Here is a 27,328-nt window from a genome sequence, read left to right as displayed (position 1 = left end):
TTGGAACAGGACTTGAACTGACAACTTTAGACTCAGAGGCGAGAGTGCTAATGTTAAGCCAAGTTGACACTTGAGATGCCAATCCAGTTCCCCAGGCTAGAAAATAGTGCATTAAACAAAAGGTGCAGGAGAAAGACAATTATTTATTCCTCTTCTCCAGAACCAGCAACCCCCACTACTAACCACCCAATCCTAGCCCACAAAAGCCAATTTTAGTGCTCAAAAATTTTGCTCCAATAAAATACTCTTATTGAGAACTTCAAAAACTCCCACTTCAATTGACTTGCTCCCATATAATTTGTCCTCAATGGACTATCTGAGGACAGCATTCAGGTTTGGAGCAGCTCTATAAGTAAACGTAAAAATAGATGCTTGCATTGATATTTCTCAGCTTAGATACTACCATCTAACCTTCACAATGTCTTGCCAGGCAACGGTCATCGTACTTTGCTAACATGACTGGTACATGTGGTGTTGTCATATTCTATATTGGTCTTGGTTTTCAAAATGTATGCACTTGGGTGGTGTAACTGCTCTAATGTTGCAAGTTTACAAAATCAAATGTAATTAGGCCCACTTTAAAACTGGTGTATCATACAAAAAGATTTGGAAGAGTTAAGATAAATGCATCCAAATAGTAGTCAATTAAATTTAATCCTCCTCTTGTTCAAATATTCTAAAGCCAAGTATATGATTAAAAAGATACACATGCAATGAAAGAAGAGCTGATAGGATCCACTTTAAATAGGACCTTTTAAATCACTTCTCCCAAACTACAATTTCAATTGTGTCGAGTTACCTCCTCTCTTAATAAGTGGGTTTATTTGGCACACTCACCATTCCAATTTTATTTTTCTTTGGGGAAAAAAAAACTTTCCCATCAACCAATTTTTCCTATCTTAGAAGGGAAATGATTTATGCTGGATGCTATTCCCATGGTCCCAGTAACCAGTCAGAACCCTGTGATCATTCAAGTGCAAGCCATGACTACAAGTGTGCAGGTCATTAGACTACGGTGAGGGGAGGCACGCGCAGGGAAGGAGGAGAATAACAAAGGGACGTTATCTTGGATGAACGTGATCTGGTTGTTCTGACAGTCAGATACCACTGGATAACAAAATCAGAAGCAAGAATCACTATCCCAGCTGAGACAAGTTAACTCAGAACAGAATCTGGAATTCAATCAAGACAATGCATTTACAGAACATGCAAGAGCACTTTGCATTTAGCAATAAACCAACATCAGAGATTAGCAATGATCAAAAATAGGAAAAGGACTTGCATTTATATAGCACCTTTCACAATCTCTGGACCTCCCAGAGTGCTTTACAGCTAATTAAGTACTATTTGTAGTGTAGTCGCTGGTTGCATAGAGAAATGTGGCAGCCAATTTACACTTAGCATGATCTCAATAACAATGACCAGATAATCTGTTTTTAGTGATGTTTGTTGAGGGCTAAATATTGACCAGGACATAGGGAGAAATCCCCTGCTCTTCTGTGAATAGTGCCACAGCATCATTTACGTCCGCCTGAGTGGATAGATGGGGCCTCGGTTTAATGTCTCATCCAAAGATGGCACTCCCTCAGTACTGCACTGAAGTGTTAGTCTGGATTGTGTGCTCAAGTCTGAGTGGGCCTTGTACACATGACCTTTTGAGTCAGAGGCAAGAGTGCTACCACAGAACTAAGGCCAACACCTCTACTGACAACAACATACAGCTTAAACAAATGGTAACAATACTGTCCACGAAGTGATCTATACAACAGTGACTAAATCATGGTTGATATTTTAATAGCCAGCCAACAAGGTTGAGGATTTCTTTGCATTGGAGACAACAATTAGCATGATATTAAGAGCAAAACCCCACTATAGGAATTAACAGCTGCTGCTTGTTAAATAAGCTGAAGCCATTTTATTTTGTTCACAACGTAGTTTAATATTAGGAAATGGGTACTACAATAGTTTGTTATTAAATGAAAGATTAGAGCCTAACGTTTTTCTTTTGTTTGTTGGCACTGGTGTAGTATTTTGACTTTAGTACCAAGGATGTATTTTTTTTTTAAAAACTAGATCTACACAGCCATTTCAGATAAATACATTAAACTCAAATGCAGTGAATTCTAAGTACTCTGTTGAAGGATTTAACAGATGTTGTTTAGTTAAACACAAAAGGATCTTTGTCCTTTTTATAAACAACTTTCTATTTGCTATTCTCTGGGCAGAGCTTTTTTTTGTTGGGAACTCTGTTTGCATCAGTACAACATGACTCTAGCATGCCCACATCCCATTTCAGATCTTGGAGACCCAATTCACATCCGTCAACACCTCCCCCAAAGTAAGTAGCTTCCTTGCCATCTTCATTTAAGATCAACAGCAGCCATACAAGAACTTGAAAAACATACACTGGCAGACTGGCAATTTTTCCTAATTGTGCAAACTCATAACCCAGCTGAGGAATTTCATATCCATTGGTCAATAGGTTGAATAAATATGCCCTTGGCCTAAAAACTAAAGCAAAGAGGTACATACCCACCAGTTTCAAAGGCCACAGACTTTAAACAAAAGTTTCTCAAATATTCTTTTGTGAAATACCTATAGCAAATAGTACATAACCCAGCCTTACAACACTGCTCTTACCCAGAGCCAGGAGGTGCATTAGCATAATTCATTAGTAGGGTGCTTTTTCTGTCATCACCTTAACACAAAATTAAGTTTCATTATCACGCACACACGCACGCTTTCCAGAGGCACAAGAAATGGACACTGAACACAAGGGGTAATCAGAAGCTTGGTCAGAGGTGATTTTAAGAAGGGTCTTAGAATGTGCAGATATAGAGGCAGATGGCTTTAGAGAGAGAATTTCAGAGTGCAGGGCCTAGGCAGCTGAAGGCATTGCAGAAAAAATGGTCACAGTTGGAGGAGATTAAAGATAGAGAAGGACAAAACCAGAAAAAAAGGTCAAAAATTCTAAAAAATGAGATATTGTGGTGACCAGGAGCCAATGTGAGTCAGCAAGGACAAGGGTGATGGGTAAGTGGGTCAAGATATGGGTTGCAAGAGTTTTGGCTGAGCTGAAGTTCATAGAGGATGGAGGATGCAGAGGCAGAAAGAGAAGCCTTTGGAGATTCTCTGGCTACATTTGGATAGGCAAGAGTAGAACCAAACAAGGGCAGTACCCCTGAGCTAGACAACAGAAGAGAGGTAATGGAGGAGGATGGTATGGCCAACCACGTAAAAAGCTGGCAGAGAAATCGGAAAGGGATAATGCACCAGTCATAGTGGATGTCATTTGTACTTTAGTTAGGGCCATTTCAATAGTGTGCCATGGGCATAAGCCAGATAGAGATTTAAACAGAGTTGCGGAAAAGACTGGGCACAGATTTGGGAGGTGAAAACACTTGAGGATATGAAAGGAATCAAGAGATGGGGCATTAGTTAACATGTACAGAGGGAAGAGGGATCAAGGATGGTTTATTTTGAGTTGGGGGGGGGGGGGGGGGGAGGAAAGAGAAACTGTGGTTTTGAAAAGGAGGACAGTATCCAAGGAGAGGGAACCATTTACAAAGTCAGCTATCATGGGACCTCAAATAGGGAAGTGGGATAGTCAACAATTGAGTGGGAATGGGGTCAAGAGAACAAGGTGGGTCGCATGGACAAGATAGATTACATCTAACGCCAGGTTTGTTGGGGGGGGGGGGGGGGGGGAAGAAAGAGAAAAAAGGGAGGAGAGAGGAGGAAGAAGCGAGAAGCAGAGGCAGCTGCATAGATGTCTCAATCTTGGTGAAAAAGTTGCCCATGGGCTCCTCATACTCACCGGAGGGGACGAGAGAAAAGGTTAAAGGAAACTTACTGGTGAAAAGAAACTAGGGATTATTTTTGCACTCTACAATGACCCTGGAATAGTGGGCAGCTTGACAGATAAAAGCAAAGCCTTATGGTTCTTAATGTGGTCTAGCTAGATCTGGTGATAAAGTTAAACTAGTTGTGTACCAGATACACAAGTCTGTGCCCCTCGAACTTGAGAGAGTGAAGATGGGAACCATTTCAGAGAAAATGACCAGGATGAGAGAATAAAAGGAACAAGGACAACAGTGGAGGTGAGGAAGTAACAGTACAGAATTGTTTAGGTGACTGAAGAGCCATAGACTGCAGGGGAAAAGGAGTCCTATTGAAATCCCTAATTTGAGATATTAATAAATAACACTGAATTTGTTCAAGGGCTGGTGGCAGCAGTAAGTTGGAGCAATGCCCTTCCTTGTCCAATGCCACTGGAAGGTGAGCTGCTCAGCAGTACAGTTGTCAATGAATACAAATATTAGATTACTTACTGTATGGTTCATTTCCTCATTTGTAGGATGTAGCTCACTTCCACACACAAAATAGAAAGTTGCCATCATCCTGCGAAGAAAAACACTAGGACATTGTTCTATTAAGGCTTTGCCAGGTTTCCCCTCAGGCATTGCTTGAATACAAGAAGCCTTGGAGAGCTTTATCCTCTGTTCTTGACTAGCAGTGGGAGAAGAGAATTGAATTTAATTGTGTATACATGAGCAACATACTGCAGCAGGTCTGACAGAACCAAGGGGGAAGGAATAGTTGGAACAGAGTATGAAATGAAATGCACTTCAGAAAGATAACATCTTCCAGGAGTATAGCAGTCTTCAAAATATGTGTTTCAAATTCATGTTCAAGTAGAACAAAGTAGTGCAAGTCTGGTCAGTGGGGTTTCCAAAAACCTAAAGACTAGAATGAAGCGTGATCTGCAAGATGAAGATAGTAAAGTTTTCTGAAGAGAAAGGGCTGCTCTAGGTAGCTTCCCTTCACATCAGGTCAAACAGTGCAGTGCTTTATTTTGGCCCATTATATCACAATGAGATAGATATAACAGCCTTGATATTTTCAAAGATGGCTTCTAGTAAACCTAAAAAAAAATGCAGTCTACCTCCCAGCTTGACAATTACTTACTAGGGTTTGATTCCATAGAAAGATTGTATTTGTTTAGCAAGCTAAAAGCTCTTGCTGCAATGATGTTAGAAATGAGTGACCCAAGTGATACTCAAAGACAATAAATGCAGTTTTATGACTGGGCAGTAAGCATGCCAAAATACAATGGGTCTGCCACCAGTGTGAAGCTCAATTTGTTTCTGCATAAAACAGATTCTGAGCTCTCACAATGTGAGCAGATTCAGGGAAGCAACATTTTCCTTTCTTTTTTAAAAAAAAGTTACAGTTGTCAACTCTCACACTGACACAGAAACAATTATAAAAAATAAAGCTTTAGCAGCTTTATATTACAATATTGACTCTAAACTACTAAAACAGCCACTTAGCAACTAAGTATTTAAAACAGATCTCCAATAGCCTACTGGACAAAGACACCACCTGTGTAGCACGAAGCCATGCGGACCAAGCGACGTTAGTAGATTTTGAGCAGCTAAAGTATTAGTTGGCTGGAGCATTCAGGAGGGAAAGTGCCATTGTTTCTGCTGTTCAATATCCAGTGAACTTATTGGAAACCACATATGGACACTGGGTTACATGGCTTAATTGTCTGCTCATATCATTTTAGACTCAAGAATAGCCAGTTGGAAGAGGTTCAAGAGAGCTGCCAGCACCTGTGGAATTGTACCCAGCAAGAGGAAGTATGTTCAGGGGAGTTCCCATCTCTTTCAGCTTCAATGCTTTCCTTCTTCCCAATTTTACCTTTTTTCTTCCCCCCCCCCCAAATTTAATTTTTGCACCCAGCCTTTTCTACAGCTCATTAAGAAAAACCTTTACCATGACCATCTTCCTCCTGGTTTCAAGTCTCCACTTCAAATGAAAAAACAGAAAATAGTGGTTTTTGATTTGGCTGAATAGCCTTCTAACCAATTAAAAGCCAGAATAGCAATCAACATCATTGCATTATAGACATGGCCTGACTAATCTAGTCACAATTTTACTGTGGCAGCCTAAGAGTTAAGTTCAAGAAACTTAGCTTAACTTACTGTAATATTAACTTGCTCAGAACAAGATTCAAAATCTCAGGCATAAGTGGTTGGCTAACAAATGATTTATCTTTCAAAGAAGCTAGAAAATCTCAGGCATTTGCCAGCCAAATCCACTGCAGGTGGCTAAAACGTTTGCCACATGAACTTGGTGAAATGTCTTGATTAAGCAAGATCTACAAGTTTAACTGGAACACCATAAAAGGTTAGAGTCAAGATCTCAACACCAAATATCTTGCATTTAACACTGAAAGAATCATAAGGTTTCCCCTGTGGAAGGAGAAACGAAAACATTGTTAAGCTGATTCTTTGAAGAATCAAAGCAGGCTCTACAAAATCACAGCATCACATCAGATCCTCCTTTTCTTCATAGATTCTTCCTGCTGGATCCACAGAACCAGTTAATGCGTAGAAACTGGAAGTTTCTCAGCTCGAGAGAGATCAAAAAGATACTGGGAGTCCCTCTGCCCAGATCACGTGCATAATTTTAAAGGGAAATATGATCTTTTTTGTTACAAATTTACAGTGTGTAGTGGACCAGTTCCTGGAGAGCCCATCGATGCAACATTCCCTAGTCTGCTGAGGCAGTGAGCAGAACAAACTTGTGCCTTGAAGTGCAGCAGACCCAACTAAATTGGTTAAAGTTCAAACCTGTTTCTATATCTGAAGCCACATATTATGCATCAATGCTTCTTTCAGATCTGTACACCATCCTGAAAGGCTAAATGGAGCCAGTGGAAGGACGGGTGCGTAGGTGTCATAAGTCTGAGAATGCTGATTATGGACAGGCATGTTAACCTATCCCTGGTACACCTGCTAAAAAGATCTGCAACAGTGTTATCATCTTGAATAGAATCAGAGCACAGGAGGCCATTTGGCCCATCGTGCTAGTGCTGGCTCTTTGAAAGAGCTATCCCATAGTCCCCCTCCGTAGCCCTGCAATTTTTTCCTTTTCAAGGTCCCAAAAAAAATGCCAGCTTATAATGCACTAGAAAGCAACAGTAAAATCTCAAGTTTCCCCTGTCGAAAAGCATCAATTCTGTAGCAGTGAAAAGTAGTTTGGCTCTTTGGATACTATTTGTTTATATCATTTAGAATATATACTCATTTGCACTCAAACCTGGGCTGGTCAATCATCTGAAAAAAATCCACTAGCAAGAACTATTTACATTTGCAGAATCCCCTACAAAGTAAAGCATCTGCTCCAGTTATCTAAATTTTTAGTTGCTTCTTCTAGGGGAAAAAAGGCTTTTCTTGTATTGGAATTTTCCAAATTAAATGTGTGCCTGTGTTAAAAAAAAACTTTGGATTGCTCACATGAACCATGAAAGCAGCAAAAGGAAAAAACCACAGCCAGACTTAAATCAGGACAAGAGTGCATGAAAGTTTTAGACTGGCCACAAAAACCTGTGTTATGAAAAGGACATAACTGAAGATTGTGTCATTGGCTGCATACAACAGATTTATAAAATGTTCGCTAAAATATAAAATCACTTTCAAGCACGTTATATGGGTTGAGGGGAAAGATAAAAATAGCATTGTTCAATGGTTGCCAAGAACTACTTGATAAAATAATTAAAAAAGGAGTCACTCAGAAAATGCAAAAAGTTCAAAGTCAAGGTACCGAAATAACAATGGATTTCTATACACACATATGATACTGTAGTTTTCAAAATAGATTCAATTGAGTTGGCGTGCCAAAGCTCAATACATTTTGCAGGTACACCCATCTCAACAGCTCTGGTAGTTAGCACTGATATTGGATCACAAATCTACGGGCATGCTCACCATTATTTGCTAGTCATGTGGTTTTCTTCCAATCCCCAGTCCATTTCTATCCCCCCACCCCCAAAAAAGTTTGGAACATTGGAGTTTAAAAAAAAAAAAATCCATGCCAGAGGACAGAAAGATGGTGTTTCAGTAAGAGTGAAGATTAGTTTAGGGGGGAAAAAAGTGAAAGGGTCACTGAGTTTTTGCCTGAAAGAAAAATTGCAGCAGTGCCACTCAGTGGTCAGGGTGTGTAATTGCATGGATATTTAAACACTCAGGACAGAGGCCCAAAATATCTTTTGGCATGTAACCTTACCTAAATTATCACAGCACCATCTACCTATGTAACAGGAGCTGCAAAGGGATCACTCTTTCTGCTCAGTGTTGGTTCCTCTTTTCACATTATTGTGCTCTCTGATCAGTAGGGATGGAAGAAAAAAAAAACTGTACAGGTGCAGGGACTGCACGACATTTATTGGGTAGTGCTGTACTTCAATAGCTCAGATAGCATTTGGCTATGATTTTCAAAGCTGATTTTGTGCTCCAGTGAGAAAGGTGCTTTGGCAGCTGTACATTTTTCAGCTTTCACTGTGTCCTAAGTCTTCTGATTTGCTAAACCACAGTATTCATGTTGGTGTAGGATATACACCTGGGAGGAGGAAAAAGGGGTTGTAGGGTCAGTAAGGGAGATTCTTCATGATTTCTGCTCTGCAGGGGGCAGTATAGTCAGCACTTTTTGATCACGGGGGGGGGGGGGGGGAAGAAAAAAATGTATCCAATGTCTGCTGGATTGTTCTGTAGCCTTAGCACTCTGGTATTTTCACTGATTATCTTCTGCTTCAATCTTCAATTCCAAATATGCTTTGAGAGGGGAGGGGAGGGGAGGTTGCTGTTTAGCTTTGTAGTCTAACATTTCTCAGCTGCCACAAGTGCTAACTGTTTTCTTTTCTGCTACATTGTTAATCCAAGTTGTATTTTTCAGCCATTTCGAGTTTACATTACTACTTCTGTGTGCAGCTAGTTTAAAACAAAAATTACTTTGCATTTGCTGTCCTAACTTTCAATTGGGTTTTAAATAATCAGCTATTTATATCAGACCTCAAGTTGTTTCACTGTCCACTTAATTTGTGGCCTTCCAGGAACTGTCATTATTTAAAAATAGGATGGAGCACCTTAAGGATTGAGGGTTCAGTCTGGGTCTGTTGCATAATACAGATGCTGCCCCATTATTTTCAGTCATGTGACATTATGCTTACAGCACCTATACCTGCAGTATCTTTGGAATCCCGAGACCACTAACCATTTTTAATATAGATAATGTGTTGTTACATAGGTTTTCAATGGGCAGGGGAAAAAAAAAATTCCCTTGTAGAAATAAAAATGTAGTACCCCTAATCAAATATCAAAGAGATTTATCACTTAAATGAAAAAAACCATAACCAAGGCTGGATGAAGTACATGAAAAAAAGATAAAGCATCCCTCCCTTTCATACAGTTTTAATTCTGTTCTCCAACAGTCCTGGGATAAATTTAACCAAGTCCTACGTAGTGCTGTCAATCATTCAAGTCACAAAAGTTGGCCAACTGCCTTTCAATTCAATTGGCCAAGATCATGCTTTAAGCCATCATAAGAGCTGCAGCAATTCAAAAAGGCCCACCATCTTCTCAGCGCAACAATGCTGTCTTGACAATGTCACCCATATCCCACGTACAAAAAAAAATGATAAACAGCAAACGCGAGAGTCCGGTCCAATCTCATGTCTTCTACGGTACCCAATCTGATTGAATTTGATCTACATTTTACCAAAGTATTTTTCAACTAAAACTGAAGGGTATGGAACGAACAAGTCATTCAACAGATTCAATTAAGTTTGAAGACAACCATCCCTGTAAAGAGAGAGCACACTCTGCTTTGCTTGTAACCAGCAATCAAACACTGAAGGCCTTAGCGTCAAAAGAGTTTCAAAAACCTAATTCTATTTTTTTTCCTCCCAAAAAGGCACTAATGCAAGTGTCGAGGTGATTTGTTATACTGAAACTTATATTACCTTGATAACATTTTGCCATACATTGCAAGTTTTTAAAAAATTAATTGACATTGAAAATTCGTTTTCAAAATGAATCTTTGGCCCATTGAATGGAAAGTTAAATATTTACATCTGAAAGCAATACGTTTCTATTTAGATATATGCACTCCAAAATACACACAAAAATACTTGAAAAAAATGTCCATATTTAGGTTCGCCTTCAAGAGAGCAGCGAGGGTACTAATAGTCAAACAAGATAGTCCATAAAGGCACAAAATCTTAGAATAACCCTACTGTTGTTTCTTCATAAATTTGCGATTATAAATCCAGATCGTAATAAGATGCATCTGCGAATCTCAATTAACAGTGGCTCGGGTTGTGTAATTTCAACAAAGGCTACAGTAGAAATCGAACAGTTCGGATGGTTCAAGGAATAAGTGGATGACGGATTCACGTCAAGAACAACCTTAATTTCGATGTGGAGATGCCGGTGATGGACTGGGGTTGACAATTGTAAACAATTTTACAACACCAAGTTATAGTCCAGCAATTTTATTTTAAATTCACAAGCTTTCGGAGATTTTCTCCTTCCTCAGGCAAATGTTTCAAGGAGATCTTGAAACATTTGCCTGAGGAAGGAGAAAATCTCCGAAAGCTTGTGAATTTAAAATAAAATTGCTGGACTATAACTTGGTGTTGTAAAATTGTTTACAATTGTCAACCTTAATTTCAACAGTGCTGGGAAGAGGATCCAAGTCCGTCCCAATATGGGGGAGCATTACAAACATTTAGCCCCTTTAAAAATCGTACACGGTCACAAATTGAGTGACCTAACTAGAATATCAAGTAGGAACATTAACATCGAAAAGGCAAATACTTTGAGTTTCACCGGCATTAACCAGCAATAGGACTGTTACTTTAGAGGGTGCATTGATTTGCACTTGTTTCGGATTGTAAATTTGAGTAGGAACGTACTGTAAAACTGAATCCTATTTACTTTGTTCAAATGTTTAGTATTCGGACTGATATTAAATGAGATGTACTCAGCCACGAACCGCAGCCAGAAAGTATCCATTAATCTCTTAGCTTTAATTATTTTAAACTTATGTACAACTAAATAATTTGAGAAAATACTTAGTTAGATAGGCTTATTTTTAATATTAATGGTTTGCGTACTGCTTCATTTGACATTTTTCTTAGCACGTGCGGCTGTTCACCAAGGAACAAATTATTTAGAGACCAGGCAGACATCGCTTTTTCTAATGGGGCGAACGCGTATTTGTTAAACTTAATAACCCACGTTAGGTTTCAGCAGCCGTTCAGGACCGGAAGTCATTCACTAAAGGCATCATACAGTCACTGCGAATTGCTATGGATCACGAGGATCGGTGATTTTACTAAAATCAAAACTGTTCTGGTACAGTAATAACGGCGAGTAAAAGCTGCGCGATTGTATAGCTGTAGCAGACACAAGGTCACATTAATCATTAATAGTAAAGTATACACCAATGCTCGTTATACCCACGGGTCTGACTTCCAGTTTTGTTTCCCCGCAAAGAGAAAAACAGAAGCTTTACACTGCGGGTCAGAAGGAGATATTGCTGCTATGCAATGTTTTATTTTATATAGTGTCCTTTTCCTCAATACCCGTGTACTTGAAAGTATGTGTACAGTATGAATCAGTGTATTTGCATCTACAAAATGCAGTTAACATTGCATCTTAGTAAAGTTATAAAACTTCTGCCGCAAGTCAGAATACACCTGGATCACGAATTGCTTCGAGTACAATGGTTGGAAAATAATAATCTATTTTATTAGAAAATATGTAGTTATTCTTACATCTGGGTTGTGCCAATTAATCAAAACCACCACAGTTTAGGGGGGGGGGGAACAAAAATTTTAGGACAAGATTGTCAACAGCAGTTAAGCACATTTTGTTTAAAAAAAAACTTTCTCGGCCTCTCAAACTCACCCAAAAGTGAGCGTGGCAGTTGACCATCATGGTCCTCTCGATAAGCTCGTCCGGACACTCGAGGAGATGATGTCCGGACACTACACCTGCGTTATTGACCAGCACCGTCACATCCCCGATCTCTCGCCTCACCAGCTCCGCCGTCCTGTAGACGCTGCCCCTTTTGCTCACGTCGCAAGTGTAAGTGTACACTCGGGCGCCCAGCTGCCGGACCTTCTCGGCCGTCTCCTCGTTACTTTCCTGGTTGATGTCCCACAGCACCAGGGTGGCTTTCCTCTTGGCGAACTCCAGCGCGAAGAGCCTGCCGAGCCCGCTGCCCGCTCCCGTGATCAGGCACACCTGATCGCACACGCTCTTCTCCTTGGGCTTGATCACCCATCTCACCGCGGCCAACACGAAAGCCCAGAGCACCCGGAAAGTGACAACGAAAAACTCGGCCACAATATTCATGGCTGGTTAGGCGAGAGGAGAGGAGCGGAGCGGAGCGGAGAGGAGAGGCCGGCCCTTCCCACAGGACGCGGGCGGAGAGTGCGAGCCGGCGGAGTCCGCACTGCCCCTGCAGTAATGCCCGTCCCCGGGGACTGCGCTGTTTCTCGCTGCCGCCCGACACTGATCATCTTCAGCTCCGCGTCACTCTTTAAATAAGGAGCCTGCACAGCCCGGGCCCCAGGACCCCGCTCACAAAACACCACAACACCAACTTCTCCCCTGACCAGCTCCGACACCCAAGAACCGCCGCGTTACATTCGTCTTAATTTATTTCGTGATAAATGTTGATTTAAAGAAAGAAACTTATTATTGAAGACACCCTGCTGAAACCCCCCCCCCCCCTTTTGGCGGTTGGCGCATCGACTCAGGCAACAACGCGGACAGCTTAGGGCTTAAGTGTCCAGCGCGCATGCGTCGCTCCCTCTTTTTCCCCCCCCCGGAGGTGGTGATAATGGCGGACACGAAGTGAGTGTAGAGTCGAATGTATTAAAATCCGAATCCATCCGCAATTAAACTTTAGCTTTTAACGCTGTCCACCTACGGGACAATAGTGCGCCTTCTTGTGTGGTGAATGGAGAGTGTATTGTACAAGTCGATTGTCAGTTTAATAGTTTGGGCGCAGTGTTCTGGTGATGCTCCCCGAGTCCCTGCGTGCTCTGAGGTTATATTGGGTGGTATTGAGGCTTTCCCTTATTCTACAGGCTCTTGTCTGACACGATTAACTAACCAAGATATTAGAAATGTTTTGTTTCTTAACATATTTTGTGTCAGCGAGCATAGTTCCTATGGATATATATTTATCGTCTTCACGGTCAGGCTGTGGCCTACCAGAGGCAGCACCAAAATGAATCGGTGTGGCTTAGTCTACTTTCAGTTGCTGCAGTAGCAGGACGAATGCACATAGTTTAACATGTACCAAATCCCGAGCACTGAGATGCACATATTTAGCGTTGAGAGTGATGTAAAATATCTGTAACACCTCTATCCGTGTTTCCTTTTTTCCTACCAGAGGGAAGAAGGTACCATCTGTCCCTGAAAGCCTTTTGAAAAAGCGCCAGGCGTTTGCAGTCATGAAGGCCAAACGCATCAAGCGTTTGTTGGTAGAAAAGAAGGTTTGTGAAACATTTCGTCCTGCGGGACTATCGCAGTGTTTTAATCATACGTGAAGTTATAGTTTAATTGCCTCGCATATCTTGCACTGCAGTTGTGGAAACATTTATGCTGATATATTTAACTGTAAAGACTGTAAATATTCTTAACCATAAATATAGCAATTATTTTCTGTAGTCATGTATAATTTTCATCTTTTGCAAGAGTAATTTATTTACCTGCTTCCCAATGCAATAAAATAATTATTTTAGAATTAAAATAATTAATTGTGTTCATGATGAAAATTATATATGGCCCCAAAACCGGGGATCAGTGAAGTATGGCTTTATTGTAGATGGTTAAGCTAACAGCAGTGGTGATTCTTAGTAAATGAGATGTATGTATAACTGTTCAATTGATGCTGTTTTAGAAGTATTTCAGTGCCTCTTTTTCCTGGCACTGAGATGCATTTTAATGCAATGACATTGGAAATAGTCAGTGTTTGAATTCTGTCATGTAGTAGGTTCACGGTCTGCAAATTGTCGGCCACGTTCATTTTGAATACAAGTACATTTTACTTTTGACATAACTTCAGGTGTGTGTGGTAAATGACGATGAGTGCAGTTGTTGGACATTGTGTGTCTTAGTTTATTTACGGCTGTAAGTTGGTGATAATGTTAAATAGCATTGTTTTTGCACATGGATGTCTTCAGTACTCCTAGTATTTTTTTGTGCTACTGTTTCTTTTTCTTGGTGCCCCCAAGAGGAGGAAAATGGATGAATACAACTGGATTGATTTAATTATTATATTCTGAAGTGGAGTATATGTGTTTATTACATTTTAAGCAAAAATACACTTTTTTTAGATAAATAGAGAGAAGAGAAAACTAATCTACAAGAGAGCTGAGTGTTACCACAAGGAGTACAAGCAAATGTACAGACGTGAGATCCGTCTTGCCAGAATGGCACGCAAAGCTAACAATTACTATGTACCTGCTGAACCCAGGCTAGCTTTTGTGATCCGGATTAGGGGGTAAGTATACATTATTTGCTGTAGCTACAGATGAATAAAAATTTTTCTCATCAATGAAAATGCCAATTAACCTGAATTTTTAAGCCGTTCCAAACTGAAATTAAGTAAACAATAACTACTTTTAAAATAAAATGTTCCTATATCTATCTTGCTAATTTCTGTCCATGACTTCACAGCATTAATGGTGTTAGCCCTAAAGTCCGCAAGGTGCTTCAGCTCCTACGACTGCGTCAGATCTTCAATGGCGTGCTTGTGAAACTGAATAAGGCTTCAATCAATATGCTCCGTATTGCAGAGCCATACATTGCATGGGGGTATGTGATTAGCAAAGATGCAATTGTAATTGTTTGTACTAAAAGTTGAAATTGATTACGCTTTCAGTGTGAAACCAGGTATGATGTCTTCTGAATGAATGTGGTTATAAGGTAGGGTTTTAGTGCTTTACTGTACCTCAGCAGCAGACAAATACATGGATGGCAGCCTATGAATAACTGAACACTTCATTTCCTTTTTTTGCAGTTTCTGTTACTGTTTTTGATCACTTAATTGTGACATTTTTTAGTGTTCTGTGATATAAAGAAAAAAACAAATGATTTTCTTTTTATTTAAAAAAAAATCCTTTCCTGAAGGTATTTACACCTTGCATGGTTCCATGTTATCAGGTGCCCCCCTGGTGCTTTGGGAATCTAGCTACGCTTAAGCCAGAGTGTCATTCAGTTGTTATGGCCTCTACTGTCAAATAGCTGAGCCCAATTCTTTCTCCACCCAAAATGTCACCTGTTCACTTCCATTGAAGGTCGCTGGATAACACTTAGGAAATGGGAACCCTTGCTGATTTATTTCCCCCTCCCCAAACCAGGGTGCTGAGGCCATTAGTTTGTCATAGCCGTCAGCCTTGGTTCAATGGTGGCACTTGCCTGAGTCAGAAGGTCAGAGGTTCAAGCCCCATTGTGACCCAAACATGTAATCCAGGCTCATCTTTTAGTATAGTACTGAGACTGCTGCATTGTTGGTAGTATTGTCTTTCGATTGAGACATTCTACCTCTCGGGTAGATTTTAAAAATACCATGGCACTATTCGGAGAATAGCAAGGGAGTTCTGCTGGTGTCCTGGCCAATATTTACCCCACAACCAGCATCAGTAAATTGATTATCTGGTCATTAATCTCATTACTGGTAACGGGACCTTCCTTTACGCAAATTAGCTGCTGCGTTTTCCCTTCATTACAATATTGGTAGTCAAGGGAAGTGGGGACCGTTTAGGGACAAAAAAGATCTTGTGGTGGCAGAGGACATGGCTGAGGCACTAAATGAATACTTTGCGTCCGTCTTCACTAGAGAAGAGGATGCTGCCATTGTAGTAGTAAAGGAGGTGGTTGTATTGATATTGGATAGGATAAAAATAGATAAAGGGGAGATACTTAAATTGGCAGTACTTAAAGTAGAAAAGTCACCCGGTCCAGATGGGATACATCCTAGGTTACTGAGGGAAGTAAGGGTGGAAATTGTGGAGGCTGTGGCCACAATCTTCCTTGGATATGGGGATGGTGCCGAAGGATTGCAAATGTTACACCCCTGTTCCAAAAAAAAGGGGAAGAGGGATAAATCCGGCAATTATAGGCCAGTCAGCATAATGGTGGGGAAACTTTTAGAGACAACAATCTGGGACAAAATTAATTGGCACTTGGAAAAGAATGGGCTAATAAATGAGTCAGCATGGATTTGTTAAAGGAAAATTGTGTTTGACTAACTTGATTCAGTTCTAGGTGAAGTTCTAGGAGAGGGTTGATGAGGGTAGTGCAGTTGATGTGTTTGTGGACTTTAAAAAGGCATTTGATAAAGTCCCACGTAATACACTTGTTAGCAAACTTAAAGCCCATGGTATTAAAGGGACAGTTGGTACAAAATTGACTAGGGGACAGAAAGCAGAGAGTAATGGTGAACAGTTTGTTTTCAGGCTGGAGGGAAGTATACAGCGGTGTTCCCCAGGTGTCAGTATTAGGACCACTGCTCTTTTTGATATGTATTAATGACCTAGACTTGGGTATAGAGGGTATAATTTCTAAGTTTGCAGATGACATGAAACTCAAAAATGTAGTAAACAATGCGGAGGATAGTAACAGTTTTCAGGAGGACATAGACAGATTGGTGAAATGGGCAGATACATGGCAGATGAAATTTAACACAGAAGTGTGAAGGAAAAATGAGGAGAGGCAATATAAACTAAATGGTACAATTTTAAAGGGAGTGCAGGAACAGAGAGGCCTGGAGGTGCACATACACAAATCTTTGAAGGTGGCTTGACAAGTTGAGAAGGCTGTTAAAGCATTTGGGATCCTAGGCTTTATTAATAGAGGCATAAAGTACAAAAAGCAAGGAAGTTATGCTAACCCTTTATAAAACACTAGTTAGGCTTCAGCTGGAGTATTGTGTTCAATTCTGGGCACCACACTTTAGGAAAGATATCAAGGTCTTAGAGAGGATGCAGAAGAGTTTTACTAGAATGGTGGTAGGGATGAGAGACTTCAGTTATGTTGCAAGGCTGGGGTTGTTCTCCTAACAGAGAAGGTTAAGGGAAGATTTGATAGAGGTGTTCAAAATCATGAACTGTTTTCGGAGGCTTCCTCCTTCGTCAGGTGAGTGTGGGATTCCATAAAAGTACAGCATATATAGTCCGAGAACAATGCCTGGTGATTACAGATAATCTTTCCAACTGCCCGTTATCAAAGCAATCAAAGGACTTGAATGGTGTTCAGACAGGGAAATATTACATACAAGACTACTGAATACACAAACGGTCACAACACAAAGACAAAGACAGAAACAGAGAGAGAGAGAGACACACCCGAAAGGCAGAGAAAGAGATAGAATGACCAGTTGTATTAAAAACAGATAACCTTTTTTTCATGTCACGCTACATGTAATTCCACCAGCGAAAAAAAGTTGTCTGTTTTTAATACAACTGGTCATTCTATCTCTTTCTCTGCCTTTTGGGTGTGTCTCTCTCTCTGTCTTTGTGTTGTGACCGTTTGTGTATTCGGTAGTCTTGTATGTAATGTTTTCCTGTCTGAACACTATTCAAGTCCTTTGATTGCTTTGATAATGGGCAGTTGGAAAGATTATCTGTAATCACCAGGCATTGTTCTCGCACTATATATGCTGTACTTTTATGGAATCTCACACTCACCTGACGAAGGAGGAAGCCTCCGAAACCTTGTGATTTCAAATAAAACTGTTGGACTATAACCTGGTGTTGTAAGACTCCTTACATTTGTCCACCCCAGTCCATCAACCGGCATCTCCACATCATGAACGGTTTTGACAGAGTATATAAGGCGAAACCGTTTCCACTGGCAGAAGGGTCGGTAACCAAAGGACACAGATTTAAGGTGATCGGCAGAAGAGCCAGAGGCGTCATGAGGAAACATTTTTTTACGCAACGAGTTGTAATGATCTGGAGTGCACTGCCTGAAAGGGTGGTAGAAGCAGATTCAGTAGTAACTTTCAAAAGGGAATTGGATAAATACTTGAAAGGAAAAAATTTACGGAGCTATGGGGAAAAGAGCAGGGGAATGGGACTAAATGGATAGCTCTTTCAAAGAGCTGGCACAGGCATGATGGACCGAATGACCGCCTGTGCTATACCTACAATGATACTTCAAAGTACTTAATTGGCTATGAAGCGACGTCCTGAGATTGTAAAAGGCACTATGTAAATGTATGTTCTTGCTTGCTCGTTTTCTTTCTCCTTATCCCGTTTTCTTTCCCTGGCTAAAATTTGCTAAATACTGAACCATTGGGGGAAATCTCACAATTGCTTTTCATTTGGAAGTTCTGCTCTAGCATTGGTCCGATGACCTGCAACTGTGTTTTGAAAGTATTCTCTACCATAATTTATTGCTGAAATTAGATCTTGTCTTTAAATTGAACCACTTCTGGTTAAAGTAGTAAAGTTTTTAAAACCAGGCTACCTAGATATCTGATTTTATAATTTATCCCCCAAGTAGGCAATAGTTCTAAACACAGCTCTTTCCAAAATTCAAACAGGAGAAACCAGCAAATAAGACATACAAGTATAAATAGAACTGAGTTGCTGCGATCGAGGGTTTAACGTATACTTCCACTGAAGAGGATACAACTTGCAGCTGCTCTGGTCCTTAGTTCAAAATTGCCTCTCAAAATTGGAGTGGTGGGGGAGAGATTGGTTTGCTATCAGCACAGTACTAGATATGTCACTATTAACTAGATTCTGAATGACATTTATATTGGCTGTGAGGTGATCTGTCCTTTGGAGACTTGTTATATGTGAATTTGGAGGTTAACCAGGGGAAGGCATGTCATGGGACAGTGACTTTTTTAAATAAACGTTAATACTTGCCCTTTTCTAATTTCCTAGATATCCAAATCTAAAGTCTGTCCGCGAATTGATCTACAAACGTGGCTATGGCAAGATCAAACATCAGCGCATTGCTCTTACTGACAATGACCTGATTGAAAAGCAGCTCGGTAAGGTTATTTACACTTAGTTGGTACTGGGTTAGCTTGTTAATATTGTGTATATTAGAATTATAGAAATTGAGCAAGTCTTTTTTTCATTATAGCACTTCTGATATTCCTACCACTACTCTCAACCATATATGATTTCCCCAACCAAGGGGCCAGCTAGAGGATTTATACTCTAGCCTTTACAAGTGCTATTGGGAGATTGTCGATTGATTCCTCTTGGCTATCCCTCTCCTTCGTATCCCAATGATATGTTTCACAAGAGACAGACATGAGTCAATTCATAATAACACTCTGCTGCAAGCTGGTATCCCTAATGTGCTGTTTATCCAGGCTACCATGTGGTCTGTTGGCCGCTTGAGATATTCTTTTGTAAATGCTTGACTCCCCGTGATTGCTGGGGGAGGATTATTGTTAGGATAGTTCTGCTGTTGGAACTCTCCACACATTGAGAATCCTTTGTAGTTTGCAGCATAGAACAGGGTAATGGGTTGTGCACTTTTCTAGAAACAAGAAATGAAAACTAATTTAAATGTGTGGTCATCCGCGGCTCTCCTCAACATCTGTGCCCATTGTACAATCTAGTGCGATGCTGAGCCAAACGTACCAGAAAGACCACGGATTTGATCCCTGCTGTATTTGCTGATCTCAGTAGGAGAGACATTTGGCATCAGCACCCAATGGTAGGGAGGGGGAAAGTTGGCCAGGGATTCTGGTTCTGATAACCCAATGACTCCTGTGCATGGGTGCTGAGGGTTGCCAGACTTGGTTATGATGCCAACACTGTGGGTACATAAAGGAAGGCCACTGGCATCTGTGAAACATACCCCATATGAGACACCATGTACCACAACTTTCAGGAGAGAAGGAAGTTGTTTGGGGAATTGTCAGCTCTATTTTTGAGTGTTCCTTTATATAGACACTGTTGTAAAACTGCAAAATTTTGTATATGGTAGATTTTGCAAGAATAGGGACTTGCAAATTAAAACACCGCAAAAAAATTGTGTGCGTGTCCTGGCTCTCTGCTTGCAAGAAACAATGTTGAGTCTCACAACTACAACCGTGTTTCTCAAGCTTACTGTCTTTCTCCACAGTCCAAGCGTGGAAGAGGTTACCAGTTGATACTTAATCAGTTGGTCTTGCTGTCACATATTTCATTCATCGGGTTGCTAAAGGGGATTAATTTGAATATGCTGGGTAATGTTGTGATCATTCTTTTCATCAACTATGAAAACCAGGAAGTAAAATTTGATGCAATGTTAGCTTTTGACTTGGCTGTGTCATGAGCAAACCTTTTTAAATTTCCACATTAAAGTCATCAGAAGCAAGCCTGTTTCCTTTTTCAAGTTGCTGTGAATGCATATTCTAAAGGAGCATGCTGCTAATCCCAGTGTAATTGACTGTAAAAGCACCTGGTAACTTGCTACACATTTGGTGGTCAGGAAAAAGCCTAGCACTGGCTCTTCATGTGTATTGCTGACTAAACCTAGTGACCCTGGGAAACACAATTGCCAACTGAGAAACATAGAAAATAGGAGCAAGAGTAGGCCATTTGGCCCTTCGGGCCTGCTCCGCCATTCAAAATGATCATGGCTGATCGTCTAACTTAGTACCCTGTTCCTGCTTTTTCCCCATATCCCTTGATCCCTTTAGCATTAAGAAACACATCTATCTCTTTCTTGAATACATCTAATGACTTGGCCTCCACTGCCTTCTGTGGTAGAGAATTCCACAGGTTCACCACCCTCTGAGTGAAGAAATTTCTCCTCATCTCTGTTCTAAATGGCATACCCCGTATCCTGAGACTGTGACCCCTGGTTCTGGACTCTCCAGCCATCGGGAACATCTTCCCTGCATCTAGTCTGTCTAGTCCTGTTAGAAGATGTAGCATGCTATATAAACATTTATTTATTGATAATCTCTTCCGAGTGGGCAGATAATAAATGAACAGCACAAAGTCGCAGCAAAGGAACTAAAATAATATTCAACAACCAATGGTTTATGGGAATGGAATCGGTGCCAGTTAAAGGGTGGTCAGTGAGAGCTTAAATAAGGAAACAGGGTGGCCCCAGCACAATCGTATTGACCGGTGATTGTCTGGAACCAAGGTGTATTTTATAACTAGCTTAGGGCATCAACCCGAAGTTAGTTACTGGGTCCCTGGCTCTTATAATAAGGGAGGCCGTGGGAGAACCTCCCAGCGAATTGTCTGCTTGATGTTGGGCGGGTTAGCTTTTGTCTCTGGGAATTACTCTGGGAGAGGAATGTCATCCCAGACCAACGCATTGTCAGTCCCATGGGTAATAGCACAGACAAGTCTCACTTCAAAGCCCCAACCCCTTCTGTTTACAACACAACTTGCATCGTTGAAGTTCTTGGGTAAATTCCTGAATTTGTTGTAAAAACACTAGAAAAAAACATCAGCTCCATCAACATCTGTAAAGACAGGTTAACATTTCAGTTGTCAGACTGTGAAGTTTGGTGTAAAAAATGGTACAAACTATTATTTTGTGCAGGGGCCATGATATGTTGGTGTGTGTAGTAAATGACGATGAATGCAGTTGTTGAATACTAGGTGCATCTTAGTTTATTTGTGGCTGTAAAATAGTGATAATGTTAAATGGCACTTTGTTTTTGCATATGGATGCCTTCAGCAGTACTCCTTGTCCTTTTTTATACTGTATCTTTTTCTGGGGGGTGGAGGAGAATGGATGAATATAACTGGATTTAATTATTTTATTCTAAAATAGAGCACAATGTAAACCATATGTGTTTATTACATTTTAAGCAAAAACGCACTTTTATAGATAAATAAAGAGAAAACTAATTTACAATAGAGCTGAGAGTTACCACAAGGAGTAGAAGCAAATGTATAGGTGTACAAAGTTAATGTCGAGCTAACCAGATGAAGGCTTTCTCCTCTTGATAGAATGGGGAATGATTTCTTCTTTTGTAAGGTTTCAAATCCATTTTACTCAGTCTCCGTAGACCCCATTCTTGTCGCCAAGAGGCCAGTGAACCTGCTTCTGCTTCACTGCCTGGCCTGAATCAGGTGCTAGGAGGCAGAAGGGAGGGTCCTTGTATAGTTCCCTCTTTTAATTATGAAATTAAGATATATTTCCAAATAAAAAATGATAGTAAATTGTAACAATGGAGCCAATCATTTTTTTTTTTATTCGTTCACGGGATGTGGGCGTCGCTGGCAAGGCCGGCATTAATTGCCCATCCCTAATTGCCCTTGAGAAGGTGGTGGTGAGCCGCCTTCTTGAGCGAGATTTTACAACTGAGTGGCTTGCTAGGCCATTTCAGAGGGCAATTAAGAATCAACCACATTGCTGTGGGTCTGGAGTCACATATAGGCCAAACCGGGCAAGGGCGGCAGGCTTCCTTCCCTAAAGGACATTAGTGAACCAGATGGGTTTTTACGACAATCCGGTAGTTTCATGGCCATCATTACTGATACTAGTATTTTTAATTGCATTGCAGGAAAGTATGGCATCATTTGTATTGAAGATCTGATCCATGAGATCTACACAGTAGGCAAGAACTTCAAGATGGCCAACAATTTCTTGTGGCCTTTCAAATTATCCTCTCCACGTGGTGGCATGAACAAAAAGACAACACATTTTGTCGAGGGTGGCGATGCTGGTAACAGAGAAGACCAAATCAACAGAATGATCAGAACTATGAACTAAAGGTAAATAATGTTCATATTATTCGTGCTTTTTTGAGGGGGTGGAGGTTAATGATCGATGTATGTATGAACATACAAAATTGACGGGCAGGAAAAGACCAGCCGGTCCATTAAGCCTGCCCCCACACCTTGGTGGCTGGACCATCATGGCTAAACACTTCTTCCCTTCTCCAATCTCCCACCTTCACACCAACCCCGCAGCCATGTAATCTCCTGGGAGAGGCAAAAAAAAGGGCTAATAGTGGGGGGAGGAAATACTCTCAAATTACTCTCTGACCCCCCCCCCCCCCACTTCGGCAATCGAAACCAGTCCAGGAGATCACATGGTCTAAATGTTATCTATAAAGACACTTACCTTCTATGTGATGCGATCTCTGCCCCAGTCAGGAACCGGTCCAGCTCCCTCTTGAAGACATGCAGAGAGTGAGCATCCACCACGCCAGCCAGCAATGTATTCCAGAGGCTCACAGTTTTCTGGGAAAAGAAGAACTGCCTAACATCCAGTCTATTTCTACTTTTCCATAGTTTAAACTCATGTCCCCTGGTCCTCCCCAAATTGTTAAACTGGAATAATCTTATCAATGGGGTCCGCTATCCAGTTCTTTTAATTATTTTATAGACCTCTATCAGGTCACCTATATGACTAAGCTGCTCTGAAGTAAATAGACTAAGGTCCTTGAGCCTATCTGAGTAGCTGTGGTTCTTTAAGCTACGAATCATTCCTGTAGCTCTCCTCTGGACCTTTTCCAAAGCCACAATATTACCCACCATGTGGGGGGACCAAAAATGGGCACAATATACTCTAGATGTGGTCTGACCAGTGACCTGTATAGAGTCAAAATGGTGTCCTTCGATTTATAGTGAATGGTTCCAGTAATACAACCCAATACCTTGTTAGCTTTAGCTACAGTTTCTCTACATTGGTCATGAACCTTTAATGATCTGTGCACAATAACACCAAGATCTTTTGTCACTCAACCTCTTTCATTGTTGTTCCCTGCAAATTAATAAAGACTGAAGAGTAGTGGGCCTAGGACCGATGTCTCCAAGCTGAACCATTTCTGTTAACTACAACTTTTTGGCTGCAGGATTGGAGCCAATTCGTAATCCAGCTTGTCAAATTTCTACTGGTACAAGATTCTATCTTGTAAAGTAACCTAGTGTATGAGGTACTTTATCAAAGGTTTTCTGAAAGTCCAGGTAGACAATGTCTACTGGATTACCCTCATCCACTACACTAGTGACTTCCTCAAAAAACTCGATCAAATTTGTTAGGCACGACCTGTATTTTCGAAAGCCGTGTTGTGTATTTCTAATGGCCCCTTCCCTTTCCCGTTGATCACAAAGGGCATCTCTTACGATCCCTTCAAGTATCTTCCCAATAATTGATGTCAGGCTGGTAGGCCTGAGGTTCTCCGGCTCTGATTTGTCCCCTTTTTTGAAAATGGGAACTACATGAGCTAACTTCCAGTCTAAGGGAACTATCCCTGACTATTGAACTAAAGATACGGGCAAGAGGCTCACAGAGCACCTGTCCCATCTCTTTAATGACCGTTGGATGGATATTATCCGGACCTGGAGCCCTATCAGTATGGCTGGGAATGGACACATTGCAATTCAAATGGTAACAAGTCTTACATGGAGTGAATTTAATCATGACTACTAATGTTCACATGGTTTAGGACACAAATAAGACTTTGTTATGGCACTATTAACACTGGGAAAGCTTTCTGGAGTTTCATATGGCACTGGGTCCCTTTTTTGAAAGAGTGAATTATCTTTGGTAGCAAATTGGGTGAGTGAATAAAGCAGCATGAAGTTTCCCATCCTGGTTGTTTTCCCCTCTCCGTTGTCACCTTGTTGCCAAGTATAAAATCTTTATAAAATGTAACCAATTAGATATTTGAGCTTTGGAAAAGAGAAACACCAGGATTTATGGCCTTACACAAGTACACATTTTAGATTGTAAATTGAAAACTGCATTGATGGATGAAAAACACCTAGTAAGTATAATTCCTGGAGATCTTTGCCCAGCAGCTCTGTGCTACAGCTATGTCCTAAAAGCTTGATTTAAATATATAGAAGGCTGAATGAAATGTGTTGAAGGCTCAATAAATTCACTATTGAGTTTCGATTTCAAACATTCTCTTAAGTAAGTGCAGGTTTTATGCGATGAAATAAATGGACAGTTAAAACTAAACTTGATGGGGCAGATGGGGGCTGAGTAGTGTATTAAATTAGTATATCATATCCAAAACTCTGTGAATAGTTGAGAGGCTGTTTGGGTAGAGTAAGGGAAAGGACTACTCCGCATCTGGCTGCAATTATAGCTGACTTAGAGCGGTTGAGTCTGACGCTAGCTTCCAAAACGTTCTTTTCAGTTAGTTTGGAGACTAGAGAGGAACTAACTTCTGATATAAGTGGCCACAAAAACAGTTTCTGCACAGGTAGCAATATCGATGGAGTTGTGTCCATAATCGTCTCCCCATCTCCTATCTTCCAGAGTGGGTTGTTGTTAATGAGGCTAGAGGGGAATTAGGAGTCCCATCTAGTTGAAATCTACCTTTTAAAACTATTCTTCCATTAAGAATTTAAATTCTTGCTTGGCCAAAGATTTAATACAATAATGCTAGTAATGTAGAGCATATTCTACAATTTCCATAGCCACATAGTAATAATTGTTTTCTGGTTCAGTTGCATGACAGAGGCCATCTGGTACAAAAAATTTATAGCTTATTGAAGAACTTGGTTGGCAACAAAAAGCTTTGCACAGCTGAGGCCTATGAAACAGTGATTGGAATAATATATTAACTTAGGTTATTTTTTCAGCTAAACTGAATATTTTCAACATTGGTTTCTATTGATCAGGAATTCATATAATTTTGTTTATTATTATGCACAGTTTTTGTCTGAATGAAGTTCAGAATTTTAAATTAAAACTTCAGTATCTGTGCCACTCAAGTTATTAACATTATGAAGTTTTTTGACACGAGGATTTAATCATACAAAAAATAAGCATATATAACAAAAAAAGAAACACTAGTAGTATTGCATATCAAGGAATAACACATTTACAGTTGCAGCAGAGTAGACACTTGAATACAATGTCTCGTATATGAGCTAGAATGAAGCATGAAACAAACATTTGTTTTGTAGGATAGAGACGGGGCAAATATTTGAGATTTAATGGTACCCTAAAGGGCAATGGCAGCTTGTTCTAGTTATCTGTATCATCTTAAAGGGAAGTTGGGAGTCTTTGGAGGAAAAGAAGGAAATAAAGCAAAAGTATGGTTCTGTAATTTATGAACAAATGACTGGTGTAACTGGAGTTAATTGTAAACTGAATCTTTCTGACAAAGAATTTCCAGATCTTTGCCAGATGCATTGTAGTCCACTTTCTGTCCAAAGTCCAGGAAACATTGCTGTTCAGGATTTTTTTTGTTGAATATTTTTTTTCTACTAAAGAAAATCTTACGTTTTTCTCTTCTCTTCTAGGTATGCCACAGATGTGAACTTTCCACATTGTTCTGTTAAATAAAGTAATTATTTACACAGTGATCTTTTGTCCTGGACTCTTGTTTGCAAGTACAGAAGAATATTTAATTTTAAATACTTAATTTGAAATTTCTGTGAACCTGATTTTCCTATCCCTCCCCAAACCACCAAACTCTTGAATTAAAAGTATAAGGAGTGATGGTGGAAAGATTGATTTTGGAATCAGCACAGGAAAAGTTCTCAAACACTTGTAAATTCATGCACTTTGAGGGGGGAAAAAATAATATTTAGCCTTATTTTTAAAGTTAAATCAATACTTCACTGCTATTCCTTAATTATACAACGCAACAACTTTATATTAATATCTTGAAATTAAGAAGATCTGTTCACATTGTCAGCCTGGTTTGAAGAAGTCAGAAGACTGATTTTGCATTTGAGATGTGGGTGGAGACTATGTCCGTACTCGGTAATGTCATCCCTCAAAATTAATTGCTTGTGGAGAAGCATCTTGCCAATGCATTCAGTTTCCTTTCCTTGGCTGCTTGAGATTTGGGTGGGGTGTAAGGTTTACATTTTGCCTAATTTATACATTAATTTGTATAGTTCAACAGTTTTAATATTTCATTTGGCATAAAGTGACCAATGGGTTAATGACACTTCCAGATCTTGCTATCACAATGGCTACGTCCAGGACTAGTCCATAGAAAGAGGTTTGGATTTTACTGAACTCTGGGGAGTGTGGTCATAATATAAGCAAAAGTTAATTCTCAAATTACAATTACCTCATCAAGTGGGGACAATGCTGGAGGACAGGATTGCAAATGTTACACCCCTGTTCAAAAAAGGGGAGAGGGATAAACCTGGCCAGTCAGCCTAATGTCGGTGGTGGGGAAACTTTGAAGCAATAATCCAGGCCAAAAGTAATTGGCACTTCAAAAAAATATGGGCTAATAAATGAAAGTCAGCACGGATTTGTTGAGGGAAAATAGTGTTTGACTAACTTGATTTGAGCTCTTTGATGAAGCGACGGAGAGGGTTGATGTGTATATGGACTTTCAAAAGGCATTTGATAAAGTACCATATTATAGACTTTTATAAGCAAAATTAAAGCCCATGTGATTGAAGGGACAGTGGCAGCGCGCAGCTTGGATATGAAATTGGCTAAGGGACAGAAAGCAGAGAGTACTGGTGAATGGTTGTTTTTCAGACTAGCGGGAAGTATACAATGGTGGTCCCCGGGGGTTGATATTGGGACCATTGCTCTTT

At 40.3% G+C, this 27,328-nt stretch overlaps 2 protein-coding genes across 2 annotated transcripts in view; one reads left to right on the top strand and one right to left on the bottom strand.

Annotated features, from left to right (window-relative positions):
• The window catches only part of rdh10a (retinol dehydrogenase 10a), a 60,304-nt gene extending 47,824 nt beyond the window's left edge, over positions 1-12,480 (bottom strand). The window contains exon 1 of the mRNA XM_067980459.1: positions 11,760-12,480. Coding sequence (XP_067836560.1) covers positions 11,760-12,209 — 450 coding nt within the window. The 5' untranslated portion in view covers positions 12,210-12,480. The remainder of the gene's footprint in view (positions 1-11,759) is intronic.
• A 125-nt stretch (positions 12,481-12,605) lies between these two features.
• On the top strand, positions 12,606-26,125 carry rpl7 (ribosomal protein L7). Its single transcript, XM_067980460.1, has 7 exons — positions 12,606-12,713; positions 13,258-13,360; positions 14,204-14,370; positions 14,547-14,684; positions 18,767-18,876; positions 22,360-22,570; positions 26,063-26,125. Exons 1-6 carry the CDS (start codon positions 12,658-12,660, stop codon positions 22,566-22,568), a joined length of 783 nt encoding a protein of 260 aa, XP_067836561.1. The 5' UTR covers positions 12,606-12,657; the 3' UTR covers positions 22,569-22,570; positions 26,063-26,125.
• The last annotated feature ends 1,203 nt before the right edge of the window (positions 26,126-27,328 follow it).

This window comes from Heptranchias perlo, chromosome 3, assembly GCF_035084215.1.
Source record: "Heptranchias perlo isolate sHepPer1 chromosome 3, sHepPer1.hap1, whole genome shotgun sequence".
Lineage (NCBI taxonomy): Eukaryota > Metazoa > Chordata > Chondrichthyes > Hexanchiformes > Hexanchidae > Heptranchias > Heptranchias perlo.
Note: the sequence above shows the minus strand (reverse complement) of the source record. Positions and strands in the feature narration are given on the sequence as shown.